The 12,182-nt window shown below is 48.9% G+C and overlaps 1 protein-coding gene across 2 annotated transcripts in view; it reads left to right on the forward strand.

The window, feature by feature from the left end:
• Nucleotides 1-5,218: 5,218 nt before the first annotated feature.
• LOC144094540 (uncharacterized) overlaps nucleotides 5,219-12,182 on the forward strand; it is a 31,000-nt gene continuing 24,036 nt past the window's right edge. The window contains exon 1 of one of the 2 annotated variants that reach the window (XM_077628457.1): nucleotides 5,219-5,349. Coding sequence is in view for 1 of the 2 variants with exons in the window: in XM_077628456.1 (XP_077484582.1) it covers nucleotides 8,921-9,091 (171 nt within the window). In the remaining variant the exon portion in view is untranslated. Of the gene's footprint in view, nucleotides 5,350-8,504; nucleotides 9,092-12,182 lie in introns of those variants that run through there. The other variant, XM_077628456.1, reaches the window with a different exon arrangement.

Genomic DNA, 12,182 nt, shown 5'->3' on the forward strand with positions numbered 1-12,182 from the left:
AGTGAAAATTGCCGATAAATTGTAACTTCGGTGTGCAAGGGGTACGCCCAGGATTTCTCGACATTCCGAGGACACGAAAACAAGTCGCAACGGCAAAGGAAGCCTGAAGCCGTCTTCAATGACAACTAGCTGGGTATCTGGGTTCAGTACTTACAAGAAGCTTTAGATGGTATAGACACATAGAAAAAAATGTGCGATAAGGCTAGTACGGCGCTATGAAGCCTCAGCGGCAACTTACAGAGTGGAACCAATGAAATAAAAACTTGGCTTATAGAGCACTAGTCATACCTGTTGTCAAGTACGCTAAAATTACCTGTAGTCCTTACAGAACGCGGAAAACTAGCAAACTGAAAATTGTTCCGAGGTCAGACTCTGCACACACTAGTGTGTGCAGTGTGTACACTAACATGCACGCACTAACATCAGTCTTTACTTCCATGGCGGTCGCGTCGTCCAAATGTGCACACTCGACAGAGCAAAGTCTCTGCTGGCGAGCTGCGTTTTGCGATGAAAGGCGCAGGTCGCACTCACGCGCCACTTTTGCACCTCGCGTGTTTCACGGTCATTTCCCAGTAACGATATTGCGCTGCAATACATCCACAGCTTTCCCTGTCCTGCGAGGTAGCAACAACGCAAATGTTCCTTAAGTGTTTAAAATTCTCCGCAGACTTTTGCTAGTAGGGAACCCCGCCGCTCTTCACGAATTGTGGCACCTCATGTACAATACTTCAAATCCCTCCCCATCCCAGCTCACTTTACCAACTCTTGATGAACTGAGGACAACAGCGGCGCTCATGACGTGGAAGTACAACGCATCTGGGTTTCTAAGGGCCGCTCTCCCGAAGCTATTTTCAAACAGATGTAGAGGATTGCATGTGACTGGAATGAGGTGAAGGTAACATGACGAAGGGGCAGAATCGTTGGCCCAATTATTACTAAAGAGCGTAAAGCGATGTCCTTGGGGCTCACTTAGTTATAGTACGCTGAAAGCGCCAGAGCGTTTCTCTACGACTGAGCTTACTTACCGAGTAGAGTTACAAGCACTGACAACCGCGATCATGAGGAGACAAAGCGTGTAATAATCTTTGTGTAGTCACTTTTGCATGTGCCAAATGCCCTATCTCGGTACCTAGTTTTGTAGCTCATCCAGGTTTGGTGCGCAGCTTGGCAGAAGCCCCGGCAATGAAAGCTTACTCGATGTGTTAATGTCACCACAAAGAGAAACAGCTTCAGAGAACCGCCCGAAGAGCAATGTGACAGTATGGCTTGAAAAAAGGCCGGCGCATTTAACGTCGCTGGGAAGACCGAGACCTGCCTGGCAAGGTCGAGAGAGTTCAACACCGACGGCGTGCTTGTACTCCGTCGAAAAATATCTGCTTGCAGAAAATACATATGCGAGCCGGGGTGGCTCCTAAGGAAAACATAGCGAACGTTCTGACGAGCTTTTTCACCCCTTTCTTCTTCGTTTGTGGCGCTAACGAGCAGCACGATCGAGAGACAGGCGCAAGCTTTTGCGAAGCGGGTGCGTTCCCAACACGCCTTTGTAAATATACGAGTGGCGTACGTACCTGCGTTAGTCATGAATTTAACGAGGAGCGGTGACGGGCAGCAAGGTGCTCCCAATAACTAAGAAGAAAATGAAGCTATGCTTTGCTTTTGAAAGAGGGAAACAATGATTTTCGCAAAACACACACGCAACAGAGATCGGCGCATCTGTCGTGCCTTGTGTGTCTCTGGTCCTGGCTTCTAGATTCTTGCTGACAATAAATGTATACAGTAGTTTTTGCGATTATAACAGCGTCGACTTAGTCGTAGTGGTAATATACCTGGGATGCAAAACAGATCATAAAAGGAGGACAAGACACAGGCTATCATTTGCTCCCTGCCTAGTACTGGTTTCCAGTCATGTGCGAACTAGTCGGCATCGCCGCCCTAATATAGCATGAATATATTGGGAGCAGAAAGGATATATGCGATATCGCTGGGTAAGAATCAAAAGGAACTGCTAGTATTTGGCAAGTGTGTTCCTTCTAACTCTAATTGCCTCACACGGTGGCGCATTGAAGCCTGGACTGAAACAAAGCATTCTCGTGAAATGGAAGCGTCGGCACTGCTTTCCCATTTTTCACTGACGGAAACTTTTATAGTTTAAATCAGTGTATCATTTATAAGGAGCTTTGTCAAGACGCTATAGAGGCGAAGCGGACTAGTCGGAAACAAGCACGCTTGGTCGTTGACACGGCTCTTCATCATGCAGTAAATAATCCCTATAAATAAGTGTTAATTACTTTTAGAAGGAAACTAAAGAGAAGTGCTGACTAAGGCCATGTGACTCTCAACAGCACTCCAGTGGCTTCCCTCATCTAGGGCAATCTGTCCTAAAAATCTTGGTTACTTTCAAATGGGACATCTGGCAGAGTCTTCATCGTTTGCCAGAGATTATTTGATTTAGTCGAAGCACAAGCAGTCTTGAAGTCATTACGTAAGAAAAGCCTTGAAAAAGCAAATGTAAAGGTGCTAGAAATATCTATAGAGGCTGCACAGCGATCGGGAACATCATAGAAAATGAGAAAATTTCAATGAGGAACGGCGTTGAAGTATGTTCCGCAGGGAACCGTGCCCGCACCCTATAGACAAGTGGAAAGAGCACTATGCTTAATAACTGTAGGCAAAAAAAAAAGACCCAGCAAGTCCTAGAGAGATAAAAAATCAAAGGAGGTTTACCGCTTGAAACGCGAATTTCAGTGACAGCAGACTAAACCAACTTACCAAAATTGGGTAGTCTGCGGCACGCGCTGCTTCACCCTACCACCTGCGGCGTTGCATCTTAATTTCCGCAGCCCATATTAAAGGAGTGAGATATTTTAATGATTACAGGAGACGGGTGCCTGGTAGTTAACCTGGCATGCTACTCCAGGTAAGGGCGAAGAAAAATACAAAAACAAAAACAACCAAGTCCTTCTGAAAATAGAATCAATCATACACAACACTCGCGCACTTACAAATACTTGGGATTTTGAAACGGTGTGCCGCAAAACCGTGTCCTTATGGTAAGTTAGTAGCTCTTTTTTTCCCACACGCAGCCGAAGCCGCATCACTCCAGGGTCGAAGGACATGCTCCAGGCACAGGGCACAGGCAGGGCGCCGCTGAAGCCATCTTGCCTCTGCTTCGTCGGTGCGCACTGCCGGGATTTCGCGTCTGTGTGGTTCTCTTTCCATGTCGACGGCACCTACTACATTTGGATGCTGTATTCGCACTGTCTTCTGGCCTCGGTGGCACGAAAAGGTGGGTCCTCGCGCAATCTGCGCTGCCGTTCGCGATCTCGAGGCAGCCGCAAACCTAGTGCGTCCACTGGACCCGGTGTTTCCATGCGGGTCTGAAGGCACTCAAGAGGTTTATTAGTTAAGCGGAGTAGTCAGGGAAGTCGCTAATTATTTTCTAGCGAGTAACGTCACCACAGTGAACGATGCGTTCTGCAGTATACTGAGGGTCACGTCACAACATCGAGCAATGTTCCTGGCAGGGACGAAAAGGAATACCAGCACGGTGGCGTAGGAGCATGCTTGGTGCCGAACAAATGGGCGGCCTGGAGCTAACTAACGGGCACCGCCTTCCTTCTCTCCCCCCCCCCCCCCCCTCCACAGACCAAGTTCTTCCTCCCACTCCTTCATCTCCTCGCACTTCTTCGCCGTGGCTACGACAACATCGCCGCGATCTCAGAGAACGTGCCATTAACAGCTGTCGTTTTAAGAACGCGGAGAATGTGATCAAGTTCGGTTGACCTTACGCGATGTTTGAGATGCACTGCTGCGTAACAGTCGTTACGCTGCTGCTTCGCTCAAGATCCCTCGTCTTAGTGGGGTGCAAAGAAGCCATTTAATGGTGGAATTTTAGTACGAGTGCTATCACCCGGTCTGGGCGCTGATGCCTAATGGCACGTGAAATTTAACTTGGACGGAACTAACTGCTATCATTATATATATAGCCGCACAAAGCTGCAGTTAAGACTGCTGTCCATCAATGGAGGAAATGAGGAGCGTCAGGTATAGAAAAACACGGGCCGCTAGATGTTAAGCGCACGCTCCTGTTGAATGCCAAGAGACCCACTGCTTTAATGAACGGATCCTCCTTGGACCTCTATGAACTGCTTCGTTTCCGAAAGATCATGCCAGTTATCTTTGCTTGGATTTAATTGTTTGAAGGATATATTTTGTTCTCCCACCAAAGACTTTTAAATAAAAGTTAAAAAAACACGCTTATTATTGCTAAATTGCTTAGTGGGGTGGAGTTTGCGAAGTTTCGTATATTATTCCCTTCAAGTGCCACTATTGCACACGTGTTCGACTGCACAGGGTCGCAGCTTGTATGAATGAGCTTTGTTATTCTTGGGCCTTAGATTGTGGCTCAGCCGGATGCATGTTATTATTACTAGCTGTAGTGGCCCTGAAGTGGGGCATTACTTATGTGAGGGGTGTAATTGAAGTTATCGATACAATTACACACTTTTCGACTGGAAAAAAAAGAAAGGGGGATGTGGCTGATAAAGAACAAACAAACAAACATCCTTATCTAGCTACAACAGCTTAGAGGCGAAGCGGTTTTGGTATCCTTAGGCCTACGACTAACATGCTGCGAAAACGGCGGTGCCCTTCGTATGAGTAAAGAATGGCGATGACCTGACAGCGACAAATGTTCCGCGGCTTGCTTCACACATATCTTCGACCGAATTATTCTAGAACATCTTGCTCCTTTGGCGCATTATTCAACCTCTTCTTGGAATTCTCATGGTTGCCGTAATTATCGAGGACGCGCCTTCATGTTTCTGCTTTGCGGAACGACGGACTTTAGGGATCAGGAGCAGGTGCCATACGTTGGCTGTCACATGAGAGATGACATCTAGACAATAAAAGAGCGACAGAACGCGCGTTGTGGGGCGTGACACACACATGCGGCGAGATCGTCCCGTCGCAAATCGTGAGAGTCCAGTGCCTACGCGTGCGGCGCTACATGACGTGCGACAGCGTCCAAGGATCATCGTCCGGCAGGCAGCTTGCCTCTGACGCCGCGTGGCTCCCGTGTCTGCAGCAGCTGAGCCTGCGCCGGCGATTCGGCGGCAGCCAACACCGGCGTCCAACACAAATCGCCGTTGCTGCGAGGCAGCAGGCTGGTTGCATAAAAAGCGCGCTTCAGGGCGCTACTGTGCGCAGCGGAGCGAAGGCGCGCGGGCGCGAGAGAGAAATCGTTCTTTCGCTCTTTCCGACGTGCTTCGCGCGCTTTTTGATGTGCCGACAGTGAGTCCCAGCGGCGGCGGACGCAAGACACCCCGAAAGAGGAGCGCGCTTAGTGAGGTGGGGATGCGAGCGCTTTATTTTTCTGTTTCTGTTACTTATGCTTCTTTTGTTACCAAATAATTTTGCGGCGGCTGGCGGGTTGGGTTATTCTGGTCGCGTCGCAACAAATAGCGCTGATTTGGCAAAACAAGATTGTGTGTTTGCGGAGAGGATCTAGGCGTGACCGTTGACTTATGCACGTCGTTTTCACTAGAAGACGTAGTTAGCTACTATTGTGTCTGGAGCGCTTTCTTTCTTCTTTGTTTGCGAGTGGTGCTTTGCAGTAGTTGTTCCTGATCTGAGCATTTTCCACTCTCAGCCGGCGTAGGGCTTGATTTCCGGCCCCCTTTCAATGAAGCAGTTCTCAATCACGCGTCTTTCTGTTGCCTCACCTCTAGGGTGAATTTCGGGGTCGATTCTGACGCCACACCAAGGCACACCTTACGGCTCATGAGTATGACATTTACAGGCATGGCAGCTTTTCAATTGACTAGGACGAAGACCAAAATTACTCGGCTCCGCCTTCAAGGCGAGCGCATTTATTTACTAGTAAGTATGAACTAATGGCTTAGAAAGTGTTTACGTGATGCCGACGTTGTTGAACAAGGTGCTCTTTGTGTCACTATACCACATTACAACCGTGCTGTCGGTCGGAGACCCGCATTAAGCATCTGCACGAATGTCCTGAATTATTCTCGGAATGGTTGCCACGAAGGGAAGAGGAACGTCTGGGTGCTGTAGCACAGCGCAGTTAGGCTCACAGCAACGGGATGAGCACTGCCTTCAACGTCGTCACCAATGCGTGAGAGGAGATTATTGGGCACTAGGGCTATGCTTCAACGAGCACTTCCTTCAGCTGCAAAACACCGTGTTCTGTTCACGCTCTTCGTGCAGTAAAGGCGAGAGCACAACGTCGCATAGGAGAAGGACGTACTACTATCAGGGAGGGAAGTGCCGAGGCCTCCAGCAGCTGGCTCGAATGAATCGCTGCTTCAACACAGTGACCCAGTGGTCCGAGAATAGCACGTCTGTTTCGCGTGCCGAGGGGTGCTGTCTGGAAGCGAGTGCGCTGTCCTACCTTGGGCTTGGTGTGAGAAGCAGCCCACACGATGAGTCGACAAACTGGCGCGCTTCCCGGCGTATGGCGCCACGCTGATAAGGTGCCGGCAACCTACGTGTCTGTATTTTGCCACCGGTTTGCTGCTGCTCGCTGCTCGAGCTTCGTTTCGCGTGTGACGCCGAAGGATTGGGATACCGTCCCTGGGACATTCTTTGACGAGCACTACTTCCGACGGGAATGGGCACGGTGACACAAAAATACAGCCCCGCCGGCGATACATTCGTGCTGGCTCTAGCGCTTCCTGGGCACTTCTGTCTCTGATAGTATACATCATGACACAAGCTTATTGTAAACGCGTAGCAATCTTTTGAGAAAATTCGGAGGTTCATGGTTGCATCGAATGCACTATAAGCAGTCTACTGGACAGAGGTTATAACGCAACATGACCCACGAGCAAATGCTAAAAGGTGACACTAGTTCTATTCCTCCCAAAACAGGAACTAAACGAAGACAGAGTCACTGTGAGCAAAACTGTTTTCTTCATTAATGTGTGTTTTCCACCCTGGAACGACAAATTGAAATCTCCTTAATATGCGCGAACAAAATTCTAATTTGTAGAAAAATAAAATTTCTGTAGTGTGTTCAGGCGAAAGCAACACAGCTAAGCTTCCACTCGTTTGTTAAATTCGCCTTCTGAACTGATGAAATTTTCAACTTGATCCCTCATTTAAGGATATGCTGATCGTACCACTAATGTAAAGCCTGTGCTTCATGAAGCGGCCATCGGTCTAACCACTGTTCAGGTACGCAAGTCTTAGAGTATGGCGAAAACAATTATGACCGTTGAAGGGCACCTGACAGGATGACAGATGTACACGCACGCACGCACGCACGCACGCACGCACGCACGCACGCACGCACGCACGCACGCACGCACGCACGCACGCACGCACGCACACACACACACACACACACACACACACACACACACACACACACACACACACACACACACACACACACACACACACACACACACACGCATATATATATATATATATATATATATATATATATATATATATATATATATATATATATATATATATATATATATATATATATATATATATATATATGTGCGAAAGAGAGAGAGGATAGGGGGTAAGCGCGGAGTGGGGGACACACGTCTCACGACGAAAAAAACGACGACGGGCCTTTCTGTAGACGGTTGAAGCTATTTTGTGAGGCGGATCTTAGACAACTGTAGAGTGAATGCTCGCCTTGCACGCGTGCTTTATTTGCCAGGGAACTCAGGCAGAGAAACTACAGCCCTCTACGTGACACGCGTTGGGGAAATAATGAAAACGAGCCAAAGTGCTCAACTCTGTGAGGGCTTCAGCTCAATAACAATTGTGCCATCATTGCATTAATACTCGAAGACATAGTGGTGGCTGCACAGGCCACTCGATTGACTTAGCAAAGGGTGAAGTGGTGAGGACTCCATGACTGGTTCCAAAACTCTCCAGCGGTGCAACAGTCTTTGGCATGTGTATGGCAAATCACAGTAAAAAATGCAAACATGATGGCAACGAAGACGACCCCAGCAATGTTAGTGATGCGTAAATGGCGGCAGAAACTCAGTTACAGGCCAATTATTCAGTGCGCAAAAAAGTGCGTGCTTTTTAGGCTCTCGATGGCAGTGTGTCCCAAGTCGAAAGTCTACGTCGTACACACGGATCGTTATGCTTATTAGGATACCGAAGCTTGAAAGTAAGCCAGAAGTATTTTCTCCTTGCAGTGATAAAAGCTAGGTAGCTGCAGCTAGTAGAGCCATTGAGGAGATTATTAAGCGAAGGTGTCTCCTAGATATGTAATACAGGAGGAAAACCTGGAATTTTGAACAGCAAGGAGTTAACAAAGCAGGTATTACGCACAAGGCCATTTACAGAGGACCTAAGGAAAGGTCACACGGGGGGCACGCATATGCCTAACTGCTCATCTGATTCCTTCCTGGTCGGGCAGTGTGAGCAAGCCGCGCAGTCAGTCAGTCATTCACTTAGCCGGCAAAGCGTGAGGCAGGCTTGGTTGCGGCCCGCCGGCCGTTCTAGGAAGCGGCGGAGCTCGGTCTTTGCCTTCCGGCGCACGCCGCCGAACAGGTGGTCCTGACACCTCGGCCGCCTCGCGTCGGAGTCGAGCGCAGTTCAGCAGCCGAATCGTCGACGCACGCCAGTCACGGGGAGCCCAAGACGTGGTCGGGGCGACTGCGGCAAAGACGAGTGACGGTTTCGGGGCTAGAGTGAGACTCCACTCTCCTTGCCCCAGCGTTGCTAGACTTGTCAAGAACCAGAGATTTACTGCACGCTCGCGATTGGGCGCCCGTAGCTGGGGAACGCCTGCTTGTCCAGCGGTGTGGACAGCCCTGAAAGAAGGACAGTAGCCCTTCCCTCTCCCAAACTGGCTGAGTGACCGGAGCTCGGCTGAGAGCTGCGACCCGGCGACATCTGGACGCGTGGAAACGTCGACGACATGAGATTGTTGGCCGGCCGCGTTCCGAACGCAAAAGGTGAAACATTCCTTTCGAGGCGGGCGGCAGAAAAGGACCGGTATCACGCGGCTTTCCTTCGTTTCTGGGTTGCAAGAAGACTGCTGGAAGTTAGGGCGATGCCGCTGGCAGTCAAGCGACCAGTGTCGCAGGAGGTGAGTAGAGCTTAGCGAGCATGAAAGTCGAATTCTCGCGAACTTTGCAATCTTCCTTGTCATAGTATTAGATGCATACATAATTTGTGTCCATTCAAAACTTGTTCCAACGGCATTAGATTTTTATTTGTGTATTACTGTAAGTTTTTTGGGCATGCTAAAGTTTCTTTACTTTAATTTTCGCCAAGAAGATCGTTTGTGGTCGATTAGTGGCCCTTTAGAGTAGACAACCGGCACTGGCTACCGCGAGCCAATGCTTCCGTCGGTCCATCAAGACCACAAGGTTGAGAGGGAGGTGTAACGGACATATGGGTGGATTGGTTTTGAAGTAATTTTGCAGGGTAACTGGCCTGACGTTCATTTTTGTGCTAAAGAAGGCTGCCGAGGTGATATTAGGTGTTTAATAGTCTTTCAGTGTCTTATCGTTGCACAAAGTGGAAGCTTTTGCGAGCTGGTTCAACGTTGTCGGAACAGCGGTAAGACGTGGCGTGGAAAGGATGACTCTATTCCTTTTTCACGTCCACCTATTCGTTGTTGTGATAGTATTGTTGCATAGTTTTTCTTTACTATTTACAACTGGTTGTTGCTGGTGGTGCTGGTGGTTGCCGCTGGTAGTACCGCGATCTGCTGGTACTGGACTCTCCTCTACTGCTTCCATATTTTTAAGCTTGAAATAGCAGGACGCGATATTAGCAAGCGCATTCGTAGGCAATACTTTCGTGTTTCGAACACGCGACGCCGTAGAAAAGATAACAATGTAAAGAGCATTATTTTTATCCGAGTGGGCATTTAACGCATTGCATATAGCTCAGAAAACGTACTGCAACACATGAAAATTTAAGGCTTTCACTCATCCCCACATCTTCTTTCTGCGCGAAGCATTATGATTGAGTCAATGCAGCGTTGACAGCGTCCTCGACCGCTTGCGTAATGTTGGAGTAGAAGTAGCGCTTTGCCATGACTGTGAATTTCTACAGGTGCCCCTGTGGGCCCCGGTACAACGTAGGTGAGCTCGACACTCCCAGAATCAGATTCCTCTGCCCTGTTTTGCAATTAGAAATGCACGCTAGCAAAAACATGAGGCAGTTGACTATATGCATGAAGCTGCGTGAGGCTTTAAGCAACGTCGCCATTCCCCCAACGTTTAATGCAGCCATTCATATGCACGCGTCTGTTTGTAGAGTCTGGGGGATCTCCTGGGTCTCGTCACGTTTTTCGCCTACCTACAGGCTAGTACAACCTGAACGTTTTACCAGAAAAGAGGGACAAAAAAGACAAATTTGATGGCTGCTTTCTGCGTGATCCCACGGTGGCAGCTTATTTTGGCCGCTGGCCGCGTCCCAAGTCACGCTGCATAAGAGCATTTCGTCGCTTGGAAAATGTTCCATTAGCCGTGTCACGTCCTGTCCGACCTCATGTCGTCTGTTCTCGCGAAACGGTAATAAATATTAAGCAGGCGAGGGAGCAAAAATGAGCGGCGAAAAATGGTGCTTGCATAAAAACACCTAGAATATAAAGTGAATTACTGAATGCGCTGTGATACTTGATGCTAGTCCTGCAGGTAAAAAAAAAATGACAAGGTATGCAGTCCGGGTCGAATATCATTTTTCTTTTTCTCTTTTTCGCCAAGTGCCCGGGGGCGCGAAGAGAGCGTTAAACCAGGCTAGGATGTGAAAGTGGGCACTCCAGGACATAAAAATAAAAGTAGTTCCGTGTTCTTCTGAGCCTCAACGAGATCAGGGCTGATAACAATATATCGATTCTTTCTTTACTGTACTAATGAACCTGCTGTTGTGCCTTCCCTCTTGACATGAATGTTTGATAGTTATGTCCTTATTGATGCCCGGAACATGTATATTTCGAAGCAATGTACTCTTTACTTAAATATGTCACAGGCATATCATGCGCTGTAGCGTTGCACGATTGTGGGTTTTTGTGCACAATGAAGCTGCTGAGGTGGCGGGGACCCCCATCAAGCCTATATAGTCTTTTTGTCCCCGCTCCTCACATCCTTGATGTGAAATAAAACCTGATTCATTGACTTATAGATCGTTAGGATAGAGTCAAGCCTTTCGCCTGCACGGCTCAGATCACTTTTTAGATGCAGCACTTGCGCAATGCTCCCGACAGCTGTTTAATGTTGCGTCCGTTCGTTTTCTTTTTAATCACTAACGACAACCTGGCGTTGCCAGAGCAGTATCGACGGCTTCAAAGGCTGCATGCTATCCTCTATCTTTGATATGTTTTGTTTTTGACACGTTTAAACTAGTGGCAAGTTCTTTAATGTGTAACAGTTGTTGCCACTTACAGCGCATGCAGTCCGTACGTGTGGAGCGTTCGAGTTTTTGCGTAGGTAGATAAAATGCTTGTGTCCTTACAAACACTCGCAGTTATCGTGCAGCGGAAAACGATGCGTCATTTTGGTCTCATGGGCTATCGCCGGGCGCTGAGGACTCCGCTTGCACGACCTCGGCACGTACCATCTTTGCCAAAGGTAACCGGGCAGCCGCGCCGGAGGGCGGAGCATGCGCTCGGCCGAGTGACGGCGCTGCTATCTTCGGCGCTGGCCGCTGCACCCCGGCTGCGAGTGTAAACTGGCTGACGTAAGCCTGCGCCCTCGCTCACTACGACATCACTCCAAAGGCGCGAAACTGCTCGCCTCACATAGTATACCTGCTTACTTCCAAGGAAGGAGGGCGAGTGCGCGAGCTCCTGTCACCCAGTCCTCACTCGCAGCGCCGGGAACCGCAGCGCCGCCGCTCGGCTGAGAGCCCGCTCCCGCTACCGTCGTGGCTGCTCGGTTACTTTAGGAAAAACAGGGTACCTACAAATGAAGCTACGATGCAGCCTCTCCCACTGCAATGGGGCGATGTTGTGTTGCATGCAGCTGGGAATGAGATTTAAAATTGCTTACACCCAACTCATCGGAATGGCAGCCACTCCAGCATGCGAGCACTGTGGGTGCGAAGAGACAGTTACGCAACAACTTTGCAATGCTCTCGGCGTGATCTTTAATGAGCATCTCTGGATGCAGCGCTCCGGCGGTTGGATACTCGCTCTCTCACTGAAAACAGAATCCTGCAGCCTCGGA

Source organism: Amblyomma americanum, chromosome 6, assembly GCF_052857255.1.
Source record: "Amblyomma americanum isolate KBUSLIRL-KWMA chromosome 6, ASM5285725v1, whole genome shotgun sequence".
NCBI lineage: Eukaryota > Metazoa > Arthropoda > Arachnida > Ixodida > Ixodidae > Amblyomma > Amblyomma americanum.